Source organism: Schistocerca americana, unplaced genomic scaffold (assembly GCF_021461395.2).
Source record: "Schistocerca americana isolate TAMUIC-IGC-003095 unplaced genomic scaffold, iqSchAmer2.1 HiC_scaffold_15, whole genome shotgun sequence".
Taxonomy (NCBI): Eukaryota; Metazoa; Arthropoda; class Insecta; order Orthoptera; family Acrididae; genus Schistocerca; species Schistocerca americana.
The window spans coordinates 7,591,530-7,618,591 of record NW_025725583.1 but is presented as its reverse complement, the minus strand read 5'-3'; the positions used below and the strand labels follow the sequence as shown (position 1 = coordinate 7,618,591).

The 27,062-nt window shown below is 40.6% G+C and overlaps 1 protein-coding gene across 1 annotated transcript in view; it reads right to left on the bottom strand.

The window, feature by feature from the left end:
- The window catches only part of LOC124569463, a 184,562-nt gene extending 158,063 nt beyond the window's left edge, over nucleotides 1-26,499 (bottom strand). Inside the window, 4 exon segments of the mRNA XM_047131073.1 lie at nucleotides 12,020-12,245; nucleotides 13,410-13,499; nucleotides 24,186-26,379; nucleotides 26,495-26,499. Coding sequence (XP_046987029.1) covers nucleotides 12,020-12,245; nucleotides 13,410-13,499; nucleotides 24,186-26,379; nucleotides 26,495-26,499 — 2,515 coding nt within the window.
- Between the last annotated feature and the right edge of the window lie 563 nt (nucleotides 26,500-27,062).

Genomic DNA, 27,062 nt, shown 5'->3' with positions numbered 1-27,062 from the left:
AAACGGCATGCCTGTCCGATGGTTAAACTGAAAGCAATGGGTAACTAGAGTGGAGTTGTGAAACCGTGTAAAAGGCAGTGAGTTGTGAAAGAACATCATAAATACATTTTCACTACATTTGAAGCATGATACAATTCAGTGCTTAATATAAGCAATGGTGATTTCTAGAAATCATTCTCACTACTTTTTGCCTGCATGGACTGCATCAGGTTAAGACGAGCAGTGAGAGTAGAAATTTGATAGGGCATGTGTCATGTAGGCACACATTTTAGAACTTTATTAGTGTGTATGAGTACCTTATTAGTAACACAACCCACAAATGCTATAAAACAAGTAGATCGCCCCACATTGTACAAAAAATAAAGCAAACTACAGAATACAATATTCAGAATCAACATTTACTCCAAACAATAAGTAGAGACCCTCACACAAGACACTCACTTATAACACAGGAACTTAAATTATGGATAGCAAATTAAAAGCAGAAATGCTGAATTCCATTTTCAAATCTTCCTTTACTAAGGTATGTGCAGATATACTGACCCAGTTCACCCCTTGCAGCACTGCAAGATGAGTAACATAGATATTAACATTAATGGCATTGACAAACCATTGAAACTGTAAAAAGCAAATAAGGCTCCAATGCCCGATTTGATTCCTGCGAGATTATATACAGGATTTGCAGCTGAGTTAGTTCCCATTTTAACCACAATATACTATAACGACTTCTAAAATTCAGAACCATGGGTCGGTTAAAAATGTGCACTACATAATTAGAATTAATGATACAGCTTGTCTGTAAATTCATCAGTAAGCAGCAATCTTGGTGGGGGAAGTGGCCTTACCTGGACCTGGCATACAGAAATATCCAAAGTAAGTTGCCTGTTTCCTGTCCAACAGTATAGTGCAGAATGTGGGGATTTAAATTGATTTTGTTCATGTGATTTTGGTTCAGTTTGTATATTTAATGATATAAAGGGAGGCCACATTGTCTGGATCATGTATTTACATCAGACTTCATATAGATTTTGGTTCAGTTTGTATATTTAATGATATACTAATAAAGGGAGGCCACAATGTCTGGATCATGTATTTACACCAGACTTCATATACTTTTAGTAGTCCATTAGGACAACATAATGTGCAAGTAGTAAGGTGTACAACTTAGAAAATTTCAAGAAAGTTGTGAGAGAACTTTTAAATCTCGAGTATGTACCAGAGCGTTACAACTGTAAGCACAAGACTGTGGGTGATCAAGTGGTTAGCGTTCAAACTCCATGATCTCTAGGTCGCTGGATCAAATCTCTCTTGTTTCCTTTTGTTTTCTAAATGCACATGTTTTTCAACACTGGTTATATTATTTCATACATATGACATTTGGTAGGTAACGTAATGAAAAAACACATTTATCTGCATGAAACTTTATTGAATTTCCAATGGTATTTTGCTGTTTACTAATTTTAATTATTAAAGCACTTTTTATTATTATTGACAAATAAATGACCAAACACACAAACTTTCCCTGAAAATTTAAGAATGTTGTGATTTGCAAAATCCCTAATACCTCCAGTGGGTTACGATACCCGGAACTGCTTTGGACCTGGATGTTTCAACCTGTAGATGCAGATTTCAATGATGAGGGACATGCTTGGAAAGCTTAAGTTAAACAATGATAAATGAGGGTGTCAAATAACTTCATTCAATAATACAGTGAGTTACAATATGCCAGAATATAAGGGAGCTGTACAAAAAAATAATAGTATGATGCAGCCGGCCGAAGTGGCCGTGCGGTTCTAGACGCTGCAGTCTGGAACCGCGAGACCGCTACGGTTGCAGGTTCAAATCCTGCCTCGGGCATGGATGTGTGTGATGTCCTTAGGTTAGTTAGGTTTAACTAGTTCTAAGTTCTAGGGGACTAATGACCTGAGAAGTTGAATCCCTTAGTGCTCAGAGCCAATCTTACGACGCACTTTCCAGAACAAATAGTGTATGTGTAATTTACATTTTTACTTCAAAAATCGAGGTGACTCCCAATTCTTCAACTTGTCAGTTGAAAGATGCATTCATGCACTATGATAGTCTTCTTCAGGAAATGGACTTTATTTGAAAATGACGACAGGCATATATTTTCAGGAGATCTTTACATGTTTTGTCATTTACTTGTCGATAGTTAAAATGTAATATTTATTGAAATAATAACAATTAGCACATTCAATAAATATTCATTCACATACAGGTGTTGTTTCATTATATTACCTTTCAAATGTCACATATACGAAACAGTATTACCAGTGTTGAAACAAATATGCATTAAAAAAGTGCTGGATAGGACTCAAACCAGTAAACTAGTGATTAAGGAGCTTGAATGCTAACCACTTGACCATCACCACTCGAGCTGACAGCCACAATGTACAGGTACATATTTGATACGTAAAACTTCCCTTGAAATTTTCTTGAAGTTGCACATTATGGTGTCTTAGTAGACTACTAAATATGCACAAAGTTTGAAGTACATATATGATCCAAGCATCGGGGCTGCCCCTTGTCAGTTATTCCAAAGTGATGGATAAGCATACTACACTGGAAGAAAATCTCCATAGCATGAAGAAGATACGTTTGCAGAGTAAAGAGCATTCAGTCATCTCTAACATCACTTCAGCTTGTATTAAAGATTCAACACCAAGAGAACTCTTAGCTTATGTTGCCACTCCAAATCATAGGGCATGCAGTATACAAAAGTCAGCCTTGCCACAATAGGATGCATTAGAAATAAATTAAAAAATAAGCCACATGGGTTACTGCATCAGTATGAAAGAGTGCTAAAATTTTGGGAGGAAACACTTCATTATAGACAGATTTATAAAATTGTCAATTCAACAAATCATGGCAGAATTTTAGATACATCAAAAAATAGTGGTGGACATCACATAAATTACTTACTGCTGTAAAATAAAACATCCATTTTCTTTAGCAGAAAGGTGTTTTACACGTGGCAATGTGTGACATGGGATTTGTCTGGACGATATCTGTAAGATTCTGTTAAAGAGAAATTGGGTAATTGACTAGTAATGCAAATACTTCACACAAATAAGAAAATTAAGAGACCAAGAAAGTTCTTGTGGAGACTGAACAATTGACTGTAGCAATTGACTTCAACTGGGAAGTGTAACATCTCTTTTATACTTTTTATCTTTGATGTTCTCTGGGAATTTAGTGCCTTTTTCCATTAACATTCTGATTTTTGTGCTTTTTTAACTGTGACTGTAATACAGGTGTGCAATGCTATCCATGGAGTTTACATCAAGCTCGCCATTACGCCCAGCATTCCTGCATTGGTGACCCCAATTACAACAAGAAATGTCAGATGTTACCAGACAACGGGAGGATGACTCCAACGGGCTGCCTCCCCACTTCAACGCTGATACAAGTACTGACCCCCAACAACAACAACAACAACATCATGTGAAATTACCAGCATTCTGGATGTCCAGACAATAACTTTAATTATTACATGCAGAACACATTTTTGATGATGATACCATGCAGTGCCATTGTGTTGTCGTACACATAAACGAATAGCAAATTATTCTCTCCAAAGAGGTTTTGTGTTCTCACAGCAACAGGGAATTAAAAATATTGTCTCACAAGACACTGCCACTCTATGTAGCTCAGGCTGCAGAGGTTAATGATGGATGACTGTTTAGGCAACACATTACCATATCAACCTCTATGTGAACTTTGCTCTCTAGCAGATCAAGATTTAATACCAATTAAAAGCTTTCACTACACATGCTGTGTCTTAAAGGACTCCCCAAAAATGTGAGAATCATTTTGGCCATGGACAAAAACATACCTTTGCAGGTGCTGGCAGAAAGAGCAGAAGCAATGGCAGCATGCATGGATTTCAAACCCAACCATGCTACGGATGGTATTATTTTGGCTGGGGGCCCCAGACTGATCATATCGAAAAATGTGAGTGCAGCAGCCCTGGATCAAGCGTCATGAGCAAGGTACATGATATCGCAATGGAAAAGTTAGCAGAAACAGTTCACAGTGTGGCCATGCAGGTGACAGCGCAGCATAACTTCGAAACATATGGAAGCACATCATTACTGTCTGATCTTGGCTTTCAAGAGCACATGACATGGAATTTATTGACAGCCGAGGTCATCAAACCAATTCTGGTGGACATTACAGAGAGGATTACTGCAGAATGCAAGAGTTGTGGCAGTGGGTGAACACAATGAATGGCACAGCATACTACAAGAATTTCCTGGTACCCTATCACGAGCAAAGGCACAGGCGAAGGCTCAATACAACACGTAACACTTCATTTGCACTATGCCAGGGCAGCCAGTAGTGGCCAAACCACATCATCTCACTCCCAAAAAATTTGTGGTGGCTAGGCAAGACATGGGGAGGCAAATGAACAAGGGTGTGAAAAGGCTGTCACATAGTTAATGGGGTAATTGTCTCTACATATGGTCAAGAAATGAGACAGCACATGGAGGCTGTCCAGAGACGATCAAGTGTTAAATTCCAAAACTATCCCAGATAGATAGTCTATTCCATATATTATGGGTGCGAACAACTCAGTGGGAACTGTGCATTTTTTCCAATGTAATCAATTGCACATGGACATAGCTGCAAATTCCTGTGGCCTCGTCAGACACTGACAAAATGGCAGTCACCATGCCCTTCGGGTTGGAAACTGCTGCTTAAACATGGCAGCAGTTTATTCAACAAGTGTTATGCAGGCCGTAAATTTTATTTTGCCACATGGATAACATACTTATTTTCTCCACCTTAGGACAAACATTAGTCTCATTTACAGCAAGTTTTCTTGTAACTAGACAATGGTGGTCAATTTACACACGTGTGTTTTTGGTCAGAACAAAGTAAAGTTTCTTAGCTCGGAAGTATCAGCAGATGGGCTAACTCCATTGATGGAGCATGTTTTAGCCATACAACAGGTTCCACTCCCTGCAACATTCAACAACTGAAAGTTGTTTCTTAGAATGCTTAATTATTACCATCGACACCTTCCCCAGGCAACGATGCTGATGGAACCATTGACAAAACTACTCAAGGGCAAACACACAGCTGGTGCAAAAAAGGTTCCTTGGAGTGACAAGCTGATGGCGGTGCTCGACAGAGTAAAGGAGTACATTGCGAGGGCAGTACTGCTCCCACACCCTCAGATTAATGGGCCACCAGCCATTATTTTCGACTCCAGCTTGACAGATGTGGGGACGGCACTTCAGCAACTTGCTAACACCTCTTAGCAGCCTCTCTCTTTTTTTCCCTCTGTTGCTCTGTGCTCATATCCGCACAAAACATTAGGTGTGCTACTGACAGGAAACTTCTTGCTACACATGCAGCTGTTGGTCACTTCAGAGATTCAACTGAAGGCAGTACTTTTACTATTTACATGGACCATGCACCAACAACATCGCTCTGCAGCAAGGGAACTCAAAAAGGTTCACCGAGACTCCTCAGATGCTGATTTAATTACACAGTTCACCAAGGATGTCTGCCACATTAGCAGTCACAAGAACACTGTAGCCAATTGCTTATCACTGTGCTGTGTGAGTGTAAAAGCAGTAAACAGGAACCACACAGCCCAAGCACAAACTCATGACCAAGAATTACATGAATAATGAGCGAATGGACTATCTAGTCTGACACTCAAGCACGTAAAAAAGTCAGTAGGAGATTTACATTATGGTGTGACGTTGTATACAACATGTGTTCATTGCCAGAAATTTCTGCCAAGCAATTTTTGAAGCATTCCATAACCTTTCACCCCTGGGAGTGACAGCTACAGTGCCGTTGTTGATGAGGAAGGTAGTGTGGCCTAGGGTGAATAAAGACAGCAATGAGTGGACGCAACAGTGTGACAGATGTCAACAATGGAAGGTGGAAAGACCCATCACCTGTCCCAAAGGAAACATCATCACTCCCTCAGCATGATTATCCATGTGGATATGGTAGAGCCACTACTTCACTCAAACAGTTACTGCTATTTAGTTACTTCAGTCAATTGTTTTATGAGATGGCCTGAAGCATTTCCGGTTCCAGACATCACTGCTGCAACAGTGCCAAAGACAGTAATCACTGGATGGATAGCACGTTTCAGAGTGCTGCTAACTATTTCAACAGACAGGGGCAGGCAGTTTGAGGCAGCATTATTCCAAGAACTCCATCTCTGCAAGTGCAATCACATCAATACAACTCATCATCACCCTTCCAGCAACAGAATGGTGGAAAAATTCCACCACACTCTGAAGGTGGAACTGATGTGTGTTAAGGATATGTGGACAGATGCCCTTACCACTGGTCCTGCTAGAATTGAGGTTAACACACAAGGAGGACTTGGGGTATGTTCCTGTTCAATTTTGTTGATAAAAAAATGTTGCAACTAACAGTGGAATTGCTACGCAACAAATTGACGGACCTCCCTGGGATACTGATGATTTGAGTCAGGTGCCACCTACTTGAAACTATGGCACTTCTCTGTCTGACACTACCCAAGATGTATGTGGATAAACCCCTTTTTATGTATAAGGGCATTTTCAATTCTTCCCGCATGTAGCTTTGTGACAACTCAGTCTGTCCTCCACTCACACCGATTTATACAGGTCCATTTCCAGTTGTGCAACATGGACCCCACATCTTCATGATACAGCAGAAATGATTAATCTTCATGATACAGCAGAAATGATTAGGAGAAAGAGATCTCCAATGAATGTCTTAAACCAGCACACCTGCAAACAGTTGGTTGGTCGGTTTGTGGAATTGAAGGGACCGCACCACTAGGGCCATCGGTCCCTTTTTTAACGAACTAGAAACACCTACAAAGAATAAAAACAAACAATGGAGATGACAAGAGACGACACAGGACCAGAAAGACTCAGAAAGAGACCAGACAAAATGAATTAAAGTCACTGTGTGACAGTGGTTGGCCGACCATAGACACTCCTGCAAACAGTCAAGACAAACGTGACTACCAGCACACATCCTCATTGTGCAATCCTTTCACTAGCCTATGCACGGACAACTGCCAATAAAAACAGCAGCAGCCCAAACAACAGATGCCAGCTGCAGCCGACAGAAGTACCAACATCAAGAACTTGTGCAGGGCGAGCGGTGAAACACCAGTTTCCCCGACATTCCCAGGGCTCAAGGTTTAAAAAAGAAAGGTGAGGGCTGGAGGAGGATACAGGAGGCACCTGAACAAATGACTGCAACAAATGACCTCAGCTGGGGTGTGTGTATCATTTTATATCAATGATCATAGGCGGACGACAGCATTACATTCAGAAAATTTTTTCAGGGTCATGGTGTTGGTGGCATCATGGACAATGTTAGTGGAAAAAATAGAATTATTGTGATGAATACAGATCTAATGTAGGGTTTATTTATTAGTCTACATCAATGTTGTTTGTTGTTGTTGCCTTCAGTCCTGAGACTTGTTTGATGCAGCTCTCCATGCTACTCTATCCTGTGCAAGCTTCCTCATCTCCCAGTACTTACTGCAACCTACATCCTTCTGAATCTGCTTAGTGTATTCATCTCTTGGTCTCCCTCTATGATTTTTACCCTCCACGCTGCCCTCCAATGCTAAATTTGTGATCCCTTGATGCCTCAGAACATGTCCTACCAACCGGTCCTTTCTTCTTGTCAAGTTGTGCCACAAACTCCTCTTCTCCCCAATTCTATTCATTACCTCCTCATTAGTTATGTGATCTACCCATCTAATCTTCAGTATTCTTCTATAGCACCACATTTCGAAAGCTTCTATTCTCTTCTTGTCCAAACTATTTATCATCCATGTTTCACTTCCATACATGGCTACACTCCATACAAATACTTTCAGAAACGACTTCCTCACACTTAAATCTATACCCGATGTTAACAAATTTCTCTTCTTCAGAAACGCTTTCCTTGCCATTGCCAGTCTACATTTTATATCCTCTCTACTTCGACCATCATCAGTTATTTTGCTCCCCAAATTACAAAACTCATTTACTACTATAAGCGTCTCATTTCCTAATCTAATACCCTCAGCATCACTCGATTTAATTCGACTACATTCCATTATCCTCATTTTGCTTTTGTTGATGTTCATCTTATATCCTCCTTTCAAGACACTGTCCATTCCGTTCAACTGCTCTTCGAAGTCCTTTGCTATCTCTGACAGAATTACAATGTCATCAGCGAACCTCAATGTTTTTATTTCTTCTCTGTGGATTTTAACACCTACTCTGAATTTTTCTTTTGTTTCCTTTACTGTTTGCTCAATATACAGATTGAATAACATCGAGGACAGGCTACAATCCTGTCTCACTCCCTTCCCAACCACTGCTTCCCTTTCATGCCTCTCGGCTCTTATAACGGCCATCTGGTTTCTGTACAAATTGCAAATACCTTTTCGCTCTCTGTATTTTACCCCTGCCACCTTTAGAATTTGAAAGAGAATATTCCAGTCAACATTGTCAAAAGCTTTCTCTAAGTCTACAAATGCCAGAAATGTAGGTTTGCCTTTCCTTAATCTATTTTCTAAGATAAGTCGTAGGGTCAGTATTGCCTCACGTGTTCCAACATTTCTACGGAATCCAAACTGATCTTCCCCGAGGTCCGCTTCTACCAGTTTTTCCATTCGTCTGTAAAGAATTCGTGTTAGTATTTTGCAGCTGTGACTTATTAAACTCATAGTTCGGTAATTTTCACATCTGTCAACACCTGCTTTCTTTCGGATTGGAATTATTATATTCTGCTTGAAGTCTCAGGGTATTTCGCCTGTCTCATACATCTTGCTCACCAGATGGTAGAGTTTTGTTGGACTGGCTCTCCCAATGCCGTCAGTAGTTCCAATGGAATGTTGTCTACTCCTGGGGCCTTGTTTTGTCTCAGGTCTTTCAGTGCTCTGTCACACTCTTCACGCAGTATCCTATCTCCCATTTCATCTTCATCTACTTCCTCTTCCATTTCCATAATATTGTCCTCAAGTACATTGCCCTTGTATAGACCCTCTATATACTCCTTCCACCTTTCTGCTTTCCCTTCTTTGCTTAGAACTGGGTTTCCATCTGAGCTCTTTAAATTCGTAGAAGTGGCTCTCTTTTCTCCAAAGGTCTCTTTAATTTTCCTGTAGGCAGTATCTATCTTACCCCTAGTGAGGTAAGCCTCTACATCCTTACATTTGTCCTCTAGCCATCCCTGCTTAGCCATTTTACACTTCCTGTCGATCTCATTTTTGAGACGTTTGTATTCCTTTTTGCTTGCTTTATTTACTGCATTTTTATATTTTCTCCTTTCATCAATTAAGTTCAACATTTCTTCTGTTACCCAAGGATTTCTACTAGCCCTCGTCTTTTTACCTACTTGATCCTCTGCTGCCTTCACTACTTCATCCCTCAGAGCTACCCATTCTTCTTCTACTGTATTTCTTTCCCCCAATCCTGTCAATCGTTCCCTTATGCACTCCCTGAAACTCTGTACAACCTCTGGTTTAGTCAGTTTATCCAGGTCCCATCTCCTTAAATTCCCACCTTTTTGCAGTTTCTTCAGTTTTAATCTACAGTTCATAACCAATAGATTGTGGTCAGAGTCCACATCTGCCCCAGGAAATGTCTTACAATTTAAAACCTGGTTCCTAAAGCTGTCTTACCATTATATATGTTACCACCTTCAAAATATTCCCCATTAAATATTACACACTTGTGTCAGGGCTTGAGCCAATTCTGAAAACACTTCTGGAATTCTGATCTTCAGTGTAGTTTTAGCTCTAATCTACACATGTAAAAGACTGCCCTTTAAAGTTTTCTTTATTTTTGGGAAAATTAAAATTTGACATGGAGCAAATAAGTAGGCTAGGGCACCGATTTTGGCAAAAAAATCATGAGCGCGCAGAGAAGTCTGAGAGGGTGTATTATCGTGGTGCAAAAAACATGAATCAGGACATTATTCTACAGATTGCCTTGTGCAAATGACAATGAACTTGTAAGCAGTACTCCTCATTGTTCACTTCACCTTGTGGCCAGAACTCAATGGTGCACAATACTGTTAAAATCGAAGAACACTGTGAGCACAGCCTTCACATCTGACTGCAGTTGTCGAGATTCTCTCCCCCCCCCCCCCCCTCCCGTCTTGGTTGTCCAGCATGCTTCCACAAACAACTGAGCCTTAGTTCCAATGTCATATGCATCAACTCATGTTTTGTCACCTATTATGACACGTTCCAGTAGTTCTACATCATTGCTGACTTCATCTAGTGACTCACAAACAACTTGCATTTGCCACTGTTTTTGTTAAAAATTCAGCAATTTTGGAACACGTTTACCCAAAGCACCCAAAACAATTTTACGGCATGGGCCAGTTGATATGCCATCATAACCACCGACTTCTCTGACTGTGATTCCGTGATCTTTCATTGTCATTTCTTTCACTTTCTCCAAGATTTCATTGGTTGATGTGTGCTCATCATCTTCAACATCTCCACAATCTTCTTTGATGCTCTTACACTTGTTTTACTCAGAGAAGACTCAACAAAAGCAATATTTAACATTTCTACAACTGTGATGTATTTTATTCCACTCTTGTATAAAAAATTAATAGAAATTTTCTGCTCCATTTTTATATAAAATAAACACTCACCAATAGTACTAAGACACCTGTAGCCTTTTTGGCAGCTGACGATAAACTACACACTGGATATGCCTAACATTGTACAGATACTTTTCAGATGTCTTCCAACATACTGACAAAGGGGCCATGTCAATTGGACTAACGCAATACATGAAATTTCGAATTCCCAGTTACTGTTTTAACACTCCTCGTGTACTCATAGTTAGAACTGCTGCATTTCAATGCAACTCATCAAAGAAAACTCTTATCTTTTAGTTGAATCACAACTTAGGGGCATGCCTTAAAATTTACAGAACAATCACACTAAATTGTGCTCAAAATCCTATTAGAATATATCCATAGTCTTATGAGAAGATTGTAAACAAACATGCATTCAGATGAACAGGCATTCAGTCACACATTTGCAGCAGTTATAGGAATCCTGGTTTAGGTTTTCCCTTCCTATGTTAATACAATTTAATTTATAATATTGCATTTTGGAACAAGGCACTCACCTTCTGTATTCCATAAAATGTTAATGGATGTACCATACCTAAAAACTAATGCTGCTCAGACATACCTGCACACTGCCTCACCGCAGATTTAAAGTGTGCACTGTGGAAGAACCACTAAAAATTTGTGTAACAGCCTGTAGAAGTGTCTTGAGATGTAGGTGGGTAGGCAGAGTGGGGACTTGCTTGAGCACTCACGAATTTACCAATGGACTATATTTTTCAAGTCACTGTATTGTCAACTATAACTAACAGCTTGCATGTGTGATGCTAGGTGACCATCATGAAACTGTCAACTACAGAGTCCCTTTAATTAGAATTTTAATCCTAGTTAACAACTACAGCAAAAAGGGAACAACACTTAAAATGCTACTTTAAGGGACACCTTTCTGCAGAGTCAGTCTCACTGACAGTATATCACTGAGACAAATTGGCACTGAGGCACACAGTGATATGCTCACTTAATACAGATAGTCAACCCAAAAACCATAGTATCTGATAGTCAAAACATTCAACAATTGTGTCACAGGGGTGTGATTAAAGCATGCCCAGAGCCTATGGTGAGTGCGAACTGGCAGTACTCGACAAACCCCTGTCATGAATTCTGAATTCCTCACGCCTCAGGCAGTATTGGTTGAGCTCCTGTAAATGAAGTGCTCACAAATCATCATCATATACAGACAAGCATGTTGAAGAATTCTATACATGTGAAGAACTACACTACACTCTCGTATAAATGCTGTCATTTGCTTGCAATTCATGACTAAACCCACACACTTTCGATACAAATTTTCGATATGAACATATAGTCACAGACAAGGAGGTACATACAGTAATTTGTGACTGCTGATTGAAAGGTAAAACCATGTTAATACTACCTAGGCACTCTTCTTGACAGAAATCCATTGTTTCCCATGCCAAGTTGTTCTCACTACCCGTAACAGCAATCTGACATTGTCTGCATTTTCTCTGGCGATGGGCAATTTCTGGGGTTCTTTCTTTATTCATTTTGTCTCCTTTTGCTTGAAAAACTTTAACACATTCCTCTGAACAAATTTTTTTCACAACTCCATTGACCGTAACCTGATGCTTACATACACGTATCTGCAACATAAAGTAAGATGTACATTTTCAAACAAGACAATATCAAATAATATCAACTCTGCCACATTACTGGGATTGCAGTTACATGGTAATCACATAGCCGTTATCTACATCAGCTGTATCACTGTAATAGTATGCAAATTACTTACAGCAATTACTTTTAGTGAACACTTTGCTTTATACATCCTTACAGCACTAAGAATCATAGTGTTTTTTGTACTAAGTATTCTGCTGCAATTCAATGCTAGTTTTTCAAGTGATAAGTGATGAAATGATGGCAGGATACTGATGATGATGAGGTCCCATATTCTAAGGAGTGCAGGGGACGATGCACGAGACCTGTACCGCCGACAAGGCAAGGTCCTAGAGGAGGTGGTTTGCCATTGCCTTTCTCTGACCGTAAAGGGGATCAAGGATGATAATGATGGTGAAGACAACACAACAACACCTAGTCATCTCAAGGCAGGGAAAATCCCTGACCCTGCCAGGAATCGAATATAGGACCCTGTGCACGGGAAGCGAGAACGCTACTTCAAGACCATGAACTACGGACTGGCAGGATACTACTGTGCGATTAAATGGAGTGTATTTTCCTACTGCTCCTTGAAGGAGACACATACCTTCAACAAGACATTGCACCACCCATCTTTCATGAACTATGCCAGAATGTTCTGAAATCATATTATACAATCTTGAGCCTTCTTGAGTGGCTACCCAGGTCACCTGGTGATGGTCCTACTGAGGAAATCTGAGCAATTATCAACTGCATATGTGCATGCAATGGAACCAACTCCAATTAATCGTATTGAGTTGTTTGGGAGGCATGAGTGCTCACACAAGAAGATGGTTCCATCACACTTTCAATGTCTTGGACAGCCCATGCCATGGCATGACTGGTACCAGTGGGGAGGAATGAGGTGCACTACCTAGAACTAGAGAGGTGTTTCATTTCTACTGTTCATGAACATATGCAATAAAGTTGAGGGCCATTTCAGTCTGTGTGTAACTTAACGGACTTTTTTCCTCACAAATAGGAAAGCATGTGTGTGCACTGTTACATTTTCAATAATGCCATCAACGGTGAAGCAAATAATAACAAAAACAAAATACAAATGACATTGATTGAGCAAGAAATACATTATTTTCAACATGAACACAACTTACTCTGCAACACTGGTAACATATCTGAGTAGCCTCTTCAGAAACCTGTTGCTCTAACTCTTCTGTGAAGTTTGAATCTTGCTCAGCTAAAACCTGCAAATAATAAACATTGCACATTAACCTGCTATATGTATATATACAGTATATCATTGCATATGATAAAGCAACATTAAATGAATGTGTATCACAACTTAAGCAGCTGAGAATTAGAACTTTTAAAACTGTTACAATTTGTTTTAGTTAGTTAATTGCGTTACTAATACCTGTTTTATAGTTATCTCGTATCCATCAATATACTAGCTATTAATGGATGACATAAAATCACTTTTAGAGACACAGAGAACAAAACACAATAATAGTCAAAATACAATTATGGAAATCAACTCAATAATGGATACGAGGCTGACAGGTATAACAGTGGTATGGATGACAATAATGATAAAGAAGGGATGTGGGCAAAAGGGATGGAAGAGGCTAGTGCAATAAGATAGTTAAAAATGAAAACTGAGGCACAAAGAAAGGAGGGAGAATAATGACTGTGGAACATAGAGATAAAAGGCACAGGGGGCTGTGCATGGCAGCACAGTGGAGGGAGGCATGAGAGCTGGCAGACAGGTGATGTTAAATGGAGAGGTGACATTTAGAGGTGAGCAGAGCAAGTGAGGAAGAAGGCAGATGGGAGGGGGCAGGCAAAAGAGTGTAGTGCATGGGGCACAGACAGATGATGGCACAGAACAGATGGTGGCGAAAGATGAGTAGGAACAGGAGGAAGTTTACAGAATTATGCACCAATGACAACATGGTCATTAGAGACAGCAAATACAGAGACAAAAAATGGATCATCTCTTATTACTTAGGGACTTTTTTGAAAGCAATATAGCAAAGACACAGAAAAATATAATATGAATGCACAGAGGGGATTGGCACAACTTTTCCCAAGTGTGACTGTTTGCAGAGGTTGTTTTGTCATTTATTATGGGTTTAATCTAGTGTGTTACACTTGTATAATATCTACGAGACAACAGATACATATGAAATATGGCAGTAGGTCATGTAACATATCCCATCTACAATTCCACGTAAAATGCTTCATATATGGTATATGTTACATGTTAAATGGCAATAGGACCCAAAAACAGCAGTTGCCCAAAATTAGTGAGGAAAACCACATGATTGTCAAATTATAACACCACTTATGTTACCACAATGCACAGATTTAGATATTGTGGAAAAGGCTTGGTATACAAATGGACAATGAACTGAAATTGGGAAATGCTAACGCTCTCTCAAAAATTAGATTTTAAGATTATGATGACAAGATAAATAGCAATTGAGCATATGCTAGAACTGTACAAGGCTGGAGAAGAAAATTATTCATGTTGTGGTGTCATTGATATCTCCCATAGTTAGACTCGAGGTTGGCACCACCATAGGTACTGTTAGAAGCACAGTAAACAGCCGGTGCAGCCAACCACAGCCCGGCTGAATGCACCTACAATGAAGCTTTGGACTGCAGCTGCAGCTGGCCGCTATTTATATCTGGCCTCAGCACTCTATTCTCAGTCTGTGTTTGGTCACAAGTCTTGTACCATGGAAATACTCTTGTGTGTCAACAAGTGTCTGTGGACAAACTACTGTCCGTACATAGTACATGCAGATTGTCTCTGTCTAATTACTGCAGTGTACTTTCCTACAGTGATGCTCTGCTCTGTGATACTGTTACACAAATTGTCTCTGGTGCATGCATCCATGCTGCTATTTTTAAGTTAACTAATACTGATATGGAAGCTATACTCTCCATTATAGATTCACAGAACATTTTAGATGGGACAGAAACTGACTTGCAAGCTTCAACCATTTTGATACTTAGCACTGCACAACATAATCAGTCCACTCATCAGAGGTCACGTGTCATATGAAGTCTACTTGATGAAACAGAACATCACGCCATGCGTGCACCACTTTCCAGTCAAATGTCAGAAAGACTCGCCCACAGCGCTTCACTATGCATGCCTGTCAACAGGGTGGCTAAGTGTTTTTCTTGTTGCAAGTGGGTATACATTCAGTAAAGAGTGTTCCAAACAGTGTTGTGCCCGATGGCAGTCAAGACTCCTTTTGGTAGCTTTCCTCAGTGTTAATTAATGCTGTATCCACCGAATCTGAGCACAGGACACCATCAGTGGTTTAATCTTCACACAAACAGAAGCATTCAATAGTGGTTCATTGACAGTTAAACTAACAATACGTACATTTATGACTGGCTCAGTATACAGTGAAAATGCAATTAAATATAGGTACTTCTATTACATTATTGAACAGAAATACTTACGAGTTTTTAGGGAGCCCATTGGTGCAGCAGCATATAACGGATATCATTATCCTGCCAGCAACATACTGCCATGTAACCAAAACTGTGTCTTTTTATCTACTGTTTCCCTGGAACAGCCCAAACTTTTTTGTCTTGCTTCTTTTGACTTGTTTAATCTTTCTATTCAACACAATGTCTTTCAAGTGAATGCTACAGTGTCTCAAGACGTTGTCAACAAATTATGTAGTAAGTACAGTCAATTATTTCAAGGATGACTTGGGAAAGCTCAGGATTTTGAGGCTTAACAATAATGCCCACCCAAGATTTTATCGTGCTAGGCCTGTCCCACAGGCCATTTGCACAATTTGCAATCGAGCCCCACAGGAACTATGAAGGTGGCAGCAAGACACTGGAATAACTCAACCTGTCCGAGTCAGTGGGTTCAAAAATGGTTCAAATGGCTCTGAGCACTATGGGACTTAACTTCTAAGGTCATCAGTCCCCTAGAACGTAGATCTACTTACACCTAACTAACCTAAGGACATCACACACATCCATGCCCGAGGCAGGATTCGAACCTGCGACCGTAGCGGTCGCGTGGTTCCAGACTGTAGCGCCTTTAACCACTTGGCCACCCCGGCTGGCCGAGTAAGTGGGCATCACCCATAGCCATTCTAAAAAAGCCATCAGGTGGATTACGACTATGTGCTGATTTCATATATACAGTTAATCCTCAGGCAGTGGCAGACTCCTTTCCTCAGCCTCAGTATGAAAAATCTATGGACAAACTGGAACAGGGCTTCTTCTATTCAGAAATAGACTTACATGAAGCATATATGCAGGTGCTATTGGACGAACAATCCAAATGGGTGTTTTTCTTCATCAATATGCACCTAGGGCTATTCCGAATTTAATCTAGACCATTTGTCAGTGCCTCAGCTCATGCCATTTTTCAACGATTTTTCGAACAGCTGATAGCACAGGTTCCTTCATGTTCCAACTATCTGGATGTCTAAAGTGCTTTCAGAAGTGAGCCTGAAGTGCAGCAAGGCAAAGTGTTCATTTTCCCACACGGAAATCAAATATTAGGATCATGTCATTAACGCTCCGGGTATTCATCCAGCAGTCACACATGTCAGCAACCCATGATTTGCCAGCACTTTGTAATGTTAAAAAGAATGGTAGGCAGTAATGGGCAAACTCACATATTATGCTAAATTTATCCCCAACAGTCAGATTGCTCCGACACTGAACTGGCTGCACCAGAAACGTGTTTCATTTGTGTGCTCCAAGGAACATCATCAAGCTTTTCAGCTGCTGAAGGATTCCCTTCCCAGAAATCGATGTCCAATTCATTTTGACAAAAAAAAAAAAAAAAAAAAAAAAAAAAAAAAAAAAAAAAAAAAAAAAAAAAAACCTGTTGTACTCACAGCGGATGTGTGTTCCTATGGTATTGTAGCGGTGCACTGAGGCAAGGTAGGTTATGCTGACAGTCGCACTTCCTCTGCCTTAAAAACTTTGGACAAAACCCAGGGCAATTGCAGCCAGTTCGAAAACGTGTTGAGATTCAAATTTAACCGCCACATAATATCGTTGGCGTCCACAGTTGATGTTATGTACACAGTTGTCCTAGCAGTGTGTGTTTTCTGACTCTGTGTGTTCCTTGTTCAGTGTGCGATCCTTTATGAGTAAAGTTGTTCGTTAAACACATGTCGCTGCCATAATTTCAAGTCCTAATCCTATCAGGTTATGGGCCCAGGTCACTCGATCGGTAAAAGCGATACTCTTCGTTTACACAAAAACGGAAAATCGTAAGCTGAAGTGCGGGAATAAACTGAGTCCGTTAACGCGACAAATATAGCGCACATGGCTGCTGCACCTGGAGTTAAGAGTGGAAACGTTATCACGCGGTAACTACGACACATGGAGAATTCAAGCCGAAGCAGTACTCATCAAGAACGACACATGGGAGTCTGTATCTGGAGACATGCCACAACCTGCAATGACTGGTGAAGGCACCGGACTCGCCGCTGCACAAGCCGCGTACAAAGCGTGGTTAGCTGCAGACAGGAAGGTGAAGGCAGACCTCATTCTATCCATCAGCCCCACGGAACTGAAGCAAGTGAAGAACTGCAGCACATCACGTCAGGTATGGCTCAAACTTGAATCAATTTATGCATCCAAAGGACCTGCCCGCAAAGCAACGCCACTGAATCGTCTTACTCTTCACAAGATGCAACCTGGTGATGACGTAACACAGCATCTTAATGAATTCTTCGATGCAGTGGACAAATTACAAGCAATGGACGTCGATATAAACGGTGATTTATTGTCGGTAATGTTGCTCTACAGTTTGCCAGATAGTTACGATAATTTTAGGTGTACAATCGAATCTCGTGATAACCTACCCGATGTCGAGACACAAAGTGAAAATCTTGGAAGAAAACAACGCGAGAGTTCAGAAAGACAGTGAAAATGCGAGTGCTGCGATGTCTGTCAAACCGGTCAGGCATAAACATTTCGTAAACAAATCAAAAGGTACATTAAGTGACTGTGCTAAATCGGAACAAAAATCAAAACAGAAGCAAAGGATACGGGGAAAATCATCATTCAGGTGCAGTTTTTGCAACAAGAAAGGCCACAAAGAAGAAGAGTGTTTCTTCAAAAGGAAGCTAATTGCGCAAGCTGCAAATAAAGTTGATTAAGCTCATTGTTGTTTTTCCATTAACGAACATGTTCCGAAGTCTCGTGAACCAAATGTTTTGTGGTGTATGGACAGTGGTTGCACATCACACATGTGTAATGACCCTAAAGTGTTCACAAGCGTAACCAAAGTGCAAGAAACTTTAACGCATGAAGACAACAGTTCTACGCAAGTGACAGCTAAAGGTGACGTCCGCATCAAAATCTCAGCCAGTGATACCAACTCCATTACCCTGAAAAACATGTTGTATGTGCCCAAACTCGGAACCAATCTAATCTCAGTCGCAAAGGTTGTGGACAGCAATCACACTGTAACCTTTGAGAAAAATCGTGCAGTTATAAGGGACACTTGCGATAAAGTTAAGGTGATTGCAAACAGAGTTGGTAACATGTTTTACTTGCATGAAAACAGCCCAAAGGCCTGTACAGCTGCCGAGACAAAAATTACGAAAAGTGACACGCAAATCTGGCATGCTCGATTAGGACACTTGAACTCTGGAGATATGATTAGAATGCTCAAGGCTTGAAATTCAGTGATGCAGACTTCACCAAGTGCACTGCATGTCTTGAAGGAAATATCACATCCACCTCCTTCACCAGGCGGGATGAAAACAAAAGTGACCTTCTGGAGTTAGTACATCCAGATGTCTGTGGGCCAATGAGAGAAAAATCTCTAGGTGGTGCAAGATATTTTGTAACCTTCATAGATGACCACAGCAGATGGTGTAAAGTCTAATTTCTTCGACACAAGGGAGAAGTTGTGGACAGATTTGTTGAATTCAAGAACTTTGCTGAAAATCAGACTGGATATAAAATCAAATCTTTCCAGTCAGATAATGCCAAGGAATACTGCAACGAAAGGATGGACTCCATCTTCCGAGCAGCAGGAATACAGCGACATCAAACAGTTCCTTATAAACCACAACAGAATGGTGTTGCTGAACAAAAGAACCGATCCATGGTTTGAAGTGGCTCGCTGCATGATGCTGGAGTCTGGAGAGCCACCATCACTTTGGGTCGAAGCTATTAACACAGCCAACCACATCCGAAATCGCTGCCTAACCAAAGGACTTTCAGGTGGAACTCCATATGAAAAGTGGATGAAGAAGAAACCAGACTTGTCACACCTTCATGTATTCAGTGAAAGTGTCATCATTCTGGAAAAATCGCCAAACAAGGGGAAGTTTGACCCGAGAGGCAAGCAAGGAATCTTCGTAGGCTACTCAGACTGTTCAAGTACCTATCGTGTGTGGGTGCCAAAAGACCACGAGATACACACATCACGAGATACACACATCACGAGATACACACATCATGAGATGTCAGGTTCCTTGATCATAACAGTTTTGAACCCAAGCAAACCTATGTAGACCTCACTGCGGATGAACAACATCATTGCCAAAGAATTATCTGCATGGACCTTTCACCAGGAGACTTGAGTGACAACAGAAGCTGTGAGTCAGAATCATTCTCTGATGAAGAACCACTTTACGATTTTGAAGAAGAAGAAGTCACCTCACTACCACATGATGTCATTTCAGATGATAACCTGTCATGTGACGAGGACAGCAATTCCTCAAGTGTCACACCTGCTCCACAGCTTGCACCAGATGTTTCAAGTCATGACATCAACTTTGCCGCTAATGCAACAGAAATCAGTGTTGAGGATGCATTGAACAGTCCAGATAGTCAAGAATGGTTTAGCGCTACATACGATGAAGTCGCTAGTCAAGAATGAAACCTGGGATATCGTGGACAGACCAGCAAACAGAAAAATAATTGACTGCAGAACTGTCTTAAGAAACAAATACCGCAGTGATGTATCCTTGATACGAAGAAAGTCCAGAATAGTTGCACGAGGATTCAACCAAAGACCCGGAGTTGACTTTGTGGAAACATTCTCTCCAGTTGCAAAAATCGAATCATTCAGACTCCTCATGGCTCTGGCAGTGAAGTTTAACTTGCATGTCTCACAGTTGGATATCACCACTTAATTCTTTAACGGTGAAATTGATACTGAAATCTTCATGGAACAGCTGGACTCATTAGCCAAGTTCTTACAGAAGATGAGAGATGTAGAGGAAGACAGTCACATAGCCAAAAAGGCAGATGATATGCTCCAGAAGTTAAAATCTGGTACCAAAGTGTGCAAGCTTACAAAAGCCATCTACGGATTGCGTCAAGCTGGCAGACAGTGGCATGCCAAATTAAACGCCACATTGATGTCAATTGGATTGCAGCCCACTAGTGTAGATCCTTGTGTATATGTGGGCAGTGCAGGAAATTCTCAAGTCTTCCTGCTCACTTATGTTGACGACATCATAATTGCGTCATCAGACCCGGAAAGAACAAGGGAGATCCAGGACAAGTTATCTGCCAGATTCGACATCAAGGATCTTGGTTCTGTGAAATGCTACCTGGGCACTGGCGTAAATCAGTCTGTTGACAAACTCACGCTGTGTCAAATTGGCTACATCAGAGGAGTTTTACACCGATTTTGAATGGATGACTGCAAGCCCGTAAGAACCCCGTTGGCGACCCGGATCAAACTGGATGTTGCAGCTGCAAGTACAGCAGATGGGACTCAGTATCCGTTCAGGGAACTGCTCGGAGCATTGATGTACATCGCCATTGGCACTCACCCTGATATATGCCATGCAGTCAACAAGCTAAGCCAATACAACAACAGCCATAATCTTGTTCACTGGCAGGCAGCTAAACGAATCCTTAGATACCTCAAGGGAACAATTGACAAGACACTAACCTACGTCAAGGATAAAGAGGGAATATTCAGTTTTGCAGATGCTGACAGGAAGTCTTATACCGGTCACAACTTCATCTTGTGCAAGTCAGCAATCTCATGGTGTTCGCGCAAGCAGAGGACCGTTGCTCTCTCATCAACTGAGGCTGAGTATATGAGTATCTCCGAAGCACCAAAGGAGGTGATTCACCTATCAACCTTCGTGAAGGAACTGGCTTTAGTGAACCTATCAAACATTGTACTGTTCAATGACAACCAGTCAGCTGGAAAACTGGCAAATAATCCAGTTTTCCACTCAAAGACGAAACATATTCACATAAAGTACCACTTCATTCACCAGGCCCTGCAAGATTATCCACTGAAACTGGAATATCGGTCAACAGAAGACATGGTAGCAGACATGCTGACGAAGGCTCTTCCTGCGCTGAAGCATGAGATGTGTGTTGTTGGACTCTGACTGCAAACCTAGAACCACAAACTTAAGCACTCAAGTTCATCGATTTCTACCTGTGTGTAAAAATTGAGTAGGCGTGTTGAGATTCAAATTTTACCACCACATAATATTGTTGGTGTCCACAGACGTCGTTGTGTATACAGTTGTCCTAGCAGTGTGTGTTCTCTGTCTGTGTGTGTTCCTTGTTCAGTGTGTGGTCCTTTATGAATAAAGTTGTTCATTAAACACGTGTCGTTGCCATAATTTTAAGTCCTAATCCTAACAAAAAGAGGTGCTCGCTATCATTTACGGAGTTACCAAATTTCATCAGTGCTTGAATGGGTGATACTTTTATCTTATTACAGACCACAGGCTGCTATCGGCTCTGTTCAGGCTCTCCAAGCCTGTCCCACCATGCAATATGCGAAAGCTGCAATGGTGGGCCCTGCTGTTATCCAATCACCAGTCTAAGCTTCTATACAGGACCTCGGGTCAGCATTGCAACACTGATTTGTCATCTCAGTTACCAGTAGGTACTGATTCTGCATTTGATTCATCCGAACATTCCTGTTTTCACAAAGATTCCCAGGATTTTTGACACACTTCATAGGTTTCCTGTTGACTACTGATGCAGGGGTAAAATACAGGGAGCGAAAGGCTATTTACAAATTGTACAGAAACCAGATGGCAGTTATAAGAGTCGAGGGGCACGAAAGGGAAGCAGTGGTTGGGAAGGGAGTGAGACAGGGTTGTAGCCTATCCCCGATGTTATTCAATCTGTGTATTGAGCAAGCAGTAAAGGAAACAAAAGAAAAATTCAGAGTAGGTATTAAAATCCATGGAGAAGAAATAAAAACTTTGAGGTTTGCCGATGACATTGTAATTTTGTCAGAGACAGTAAAGGATTTGGAAGAGCAGTTGAACGGAATGGACAGTGTCTTGAAAGGAGGATATAGGATGAACATCAACAAAAGTAAAATGATGATAATGGAATGTAGTCAAATTAAGTCGGGTGATGCTGAGGGAATTAGATTAGGTAACGAGACACTTAAAGTAGTAAAGGAGTTTTGCTACTTAGGGAGCAAAATAACTGATGATGGACGAAGTAGAGAGGGTATAAAATGTGGACTGAAGTGTCAGGAAGTTCTTTCTGAAAGTATTTGTATGGAGTGTAGCCATGTATGGAAGTGAAACATGGATGATAAATAGTTTGGACAAGAAGAGAATAGAAACTTTCGAAATGTGGTGCTACAGAAGAATGCTGAAGATTAGATGGGTAGATCACGTAACTAATGAGGAGGTATTGAATAGAATAGGGGAGAAGAGGAGTTTGTGGCACAACTTGACAAGAAGAAGGGACCGGTTGGTAGGGCATGTTCTGAGGCATCAAGGGATCACAAATTTAGCATTGGAGAGCAGCATGGAGGGTAAAAATCGTAGAGGGAGACCAAGAGATGAATACACTAAGCAGATTCAGAAGGATGTAGGTTGCAGTAAGTACTGGGAGATGAAGAAGCTTGCACAGGATAAAGTAGTATGGAGAGCTGCATCAAACTAGTCTCAGGACTGAAGACCACAACAACAACAACTGATGCATTGTGCATGAAACTGCATCTGCCCCAGCTTTTCGGGTAATTCTGCAGAATGCCTGCAATGGGTGGCCTCGGAGTCTAAAGGAGATACACCACTTGCTAGTGTGCCATTAATTTGTGTACTGGAAAGCTACTTCTGCATGAATGAGCATTCTTGTCCTCCACATGGAGAACGATGATGCACGAGTTCTGCAGCTTGAGGTGCTGCAACTGCTCCACAAGGGTTACTGCGGAGTGGTGTGTACAAGCAATTAGCTCTGCTAGAATTGTAGACCATTCCACATACCGTCCACATCTACTACACAAGTTAAGTGTTTACTTTCGTTAATAAATAGTTGTTTAGAATTGTGACACTGTTTTTTTATTGTTTTAGGGCTGAACGTCTCTACCCTCTAGACATGACAGACATGTGCTTTTCAAAAAAACTACCTCAGTATTTGCCTTGTGTGATTTAGCCTAGAAAAAATACAGAAATGTTAATTCACATGATTGGGCAGGGATTTGAAATACAAGTCCAGAGTTGTTTACCCTCTGTACCATCTCCTCAGTTTTCAACCTGTGCAGGAATATACACACCATCTCTATAGTGGTACTGGTGAGGTTTAGTAATGTTAAAACATCCCCACAATATTTTTGGGTGTGTTGCTGCTTCCACAAAACTGTAAATGTGAGGCATGTGGCCATTTTACCAGACACCCTGAAGAACTCAATTCATTAGTGGTTGGAGTCAAAGTCCACAATAAGGGGAGGGAGAGTGTGTGTATATATATATATATATATATATATATATATATATATATATATAGAGAGAGAGAGAGAGAGAGAGAGAGAGAGAGAGAGACACACACACACACACACACACACACACACACACACACACACACACACACACACACACACACTCTCTCAAAAAGAATGCAAAGCTTACTATAGATGAAAAAAGAAACAAGAAATATGTTTTGAATCTATCATTCCAAGTTACCTTAATTTGAGTTTCAGCTTTCCTGGCAGCCTGTCTTTGGGGCCGTGTAGATTTCTGCCCAGATTTCTGCTCGGACTGTTTGATGTCCTTCCCAGTATATGATTTTCTTGCTCTGTTACTTTTCTGTAGCTGTCTCACAGGCACATTGGCGAACTTTGTATCTGCAACATGAGTATCAGATGAGACTGACAAAAAAGCAAGGTCAGGTTTTTGATCCTCAGGTGTTTCTTCAAAAGTAGCAACTCTAGGCTTATCAGGAATTATACATGCGGCATCTCCCAAATTTTTGTCTGTCACAGAGTTTTCTTTCACACTTCCTTCAAAGCTGTTTGCATCTGGAGGCATTTCATCACTACCAAAGCCACCAGCATCCATATTTTCACAAGCAGGGGTACCATTTTGGAAACTTGATTTTGTCCTATTACTAACATTGCCGTTACCCAGTGTCAATTGTAACCCCCCTTCTGTATCTACACCATTTTCATGACTATCAAAATCACTACATTGTTCCCCTTCCTGATTTGTCTCCACATCAGATCTTTCTGTATGGCACACTGCTGTTGCCTGGCTTTCCTGTCCTAACTCCCTATTCAAAATGGAAACATCCTCAGGTAGTGTCGTATGGTTGCTCTGACCCAAACTGATAGAGGCTGGTATTTGAATCTGTCCTATATCCGTATTGTCCTTCCTGCTGCCATCTTCTGAGTTTTCCTGATCTGCCATTTGCTTACTATCCAGAGTAAGTGGATCTTCAGTTGGAGCAACTGGGTAATCTGAGGAATCATCTTGACTAGATGTAATATCAACTGATGAAATGTCTTTAAATTCTTTTACGTTACATAAGCTATCTGTCCCATGTTTTGCTATAGGGTCTGAAGGAGAACTGGCACGATTTACATCACTATCTTCAACTTCTTTACTGTCTTCTTCAACAGTTTTCAATTTCTTTCTTTCTGGTTCTTGTTTGGAACAATTCTCATCTTTCCGTGAGATCTCCAACTTATCACGTGTGGCAGTCTTGTTGTCATCATTACAGATGGTTCTATCGGATTCACTTCCTGTCTGAACTCCACTAGAGCTACTTGATATAGTTCTCCTCCTCTTTCTTTTCTTAGTTCTTGTAGTTCTTGGAGTCCGGGGTGGCAGTTTCACTTTGTTTTCTTTCATAATATATTCACCACTACATTCCAGTTTTGAACTAGCATTCTGGGAGGTAAATCTGTTAGAGTCTGCAGGATCAAAAGAAAGGATTTCATTTTTTACAGCAGATACTACAGCCCTTTTATTAGACTTCTCAATACTTAATTCAAATGAACCTGATGGACTATTGCGAATATTTTTTAATGCATCAATAACATTTGTGTTGAGTCTTTCAAGGATAACACTGCAAGGCTTAAGTGACTTCAAAACATTTGCATCTCCACTAGTCTCAACGTTGTTAGTACAATATCGAGTAACATGTTCGGAATAATAGTGACTATTTAACACATTCTTCTTATGCCACAATGTGTTACTACTGTCATTGTTACCGTTAGTAGAAGTGCTGTCTTCACTGTTGGAATCCCTGGCATTTTCTATAACATTTACAGAATTTAATGTAACTTCCTCATTACTGTCAGAAACTTGACTGAAATTATTTTCACTTCCACGACTCTGAACATTTATTGTATGTTGCTGGGCATCAAAATTTGTAACTTTTGTTTCACTCTTTTCTCTTTCAATGTCTGAATCATTATCTTTAGCTATTTTTTTGACTTCTTCAGCAACACATGGCTCATTTTTCACATCACTCCCACTTTCAGGATTAGTATTCTCTTTAAATTCCTTGTGACTAAATAATTCACTGCCATTATTGATCACCACACCAGGTATTTTGGTATTACTCACGCCCAGTGGTTCGGAGCTGTTGCTAGTTAGTTCAGTGAAATTACTGTCAGTGCTGAAGAATTCTACAGAGTTTACATTTAAATCCGCTGTACTGCCAGATCCCTGAGTATCTGTCCCATTTACATTACCTGTTTCTGTCTCAGCACTGAAAGGATCCGAAAGTCTCCCTGCAGCTCCTTCAGCACCAACAGTAATAATATTTTCAACAGAGTTTTCCACTGCACCACTACCTTCACTCTCTGAACTAACTTTGTTTACACATTCATTTTCTGCTAACACATTTATACTAGGGTCACCTGGTACTTCACTGGGATCACACTCGGGTGGTACTTTTGCACAATTATTACTACTAGCATTTTCACAATCTGTAGCTGTTGGTGGCACTGGCAATACATTTAAATTATCTTCACTTGCAACCTCACTACATACAGGATCACTTTCACGCAGCACAGGTCCTGAAAGGGTAACATTAGTGTTTCCAGATGATTCTTCTTCATTTAATGTCACCTCTGGTTCAAGGAGGAGTTCTGCCATCTCATATTCATTGTCAGCATTCTCTTCACAGATCTCCGATTGCACTGTTGAGCCTGTGGTCTCATTATTTTTAGCATTCTCATCATCCAACTCAGGAGAGACTGCTTCAGCACTGGCCATTGCTTAGATCACTCATCCAGCACTGAAAACGTAAGATAACACCATTAAATCTCCAGAGCAACAGTAAACGTGAGTAATATGCTAAAAATTAGTAACACCACTTATAAGGTTTCCATGATTACCTTAAAATCTATCTTCCACATTAAAACACTTTTCTACCTTTCATTAAACTGTCGTGATGTTATACCTTTCAATATACTACTCTTTACCAAAAACTCACGGTATGGGACTTCATGCACTTCCACTGAGTTACATCAGTTCTTTCAATCATAATTATAATAGTCACTAGCAGTACTTATTCTCCAGACATGAATTTGGTGAAACAACTATCTTCTG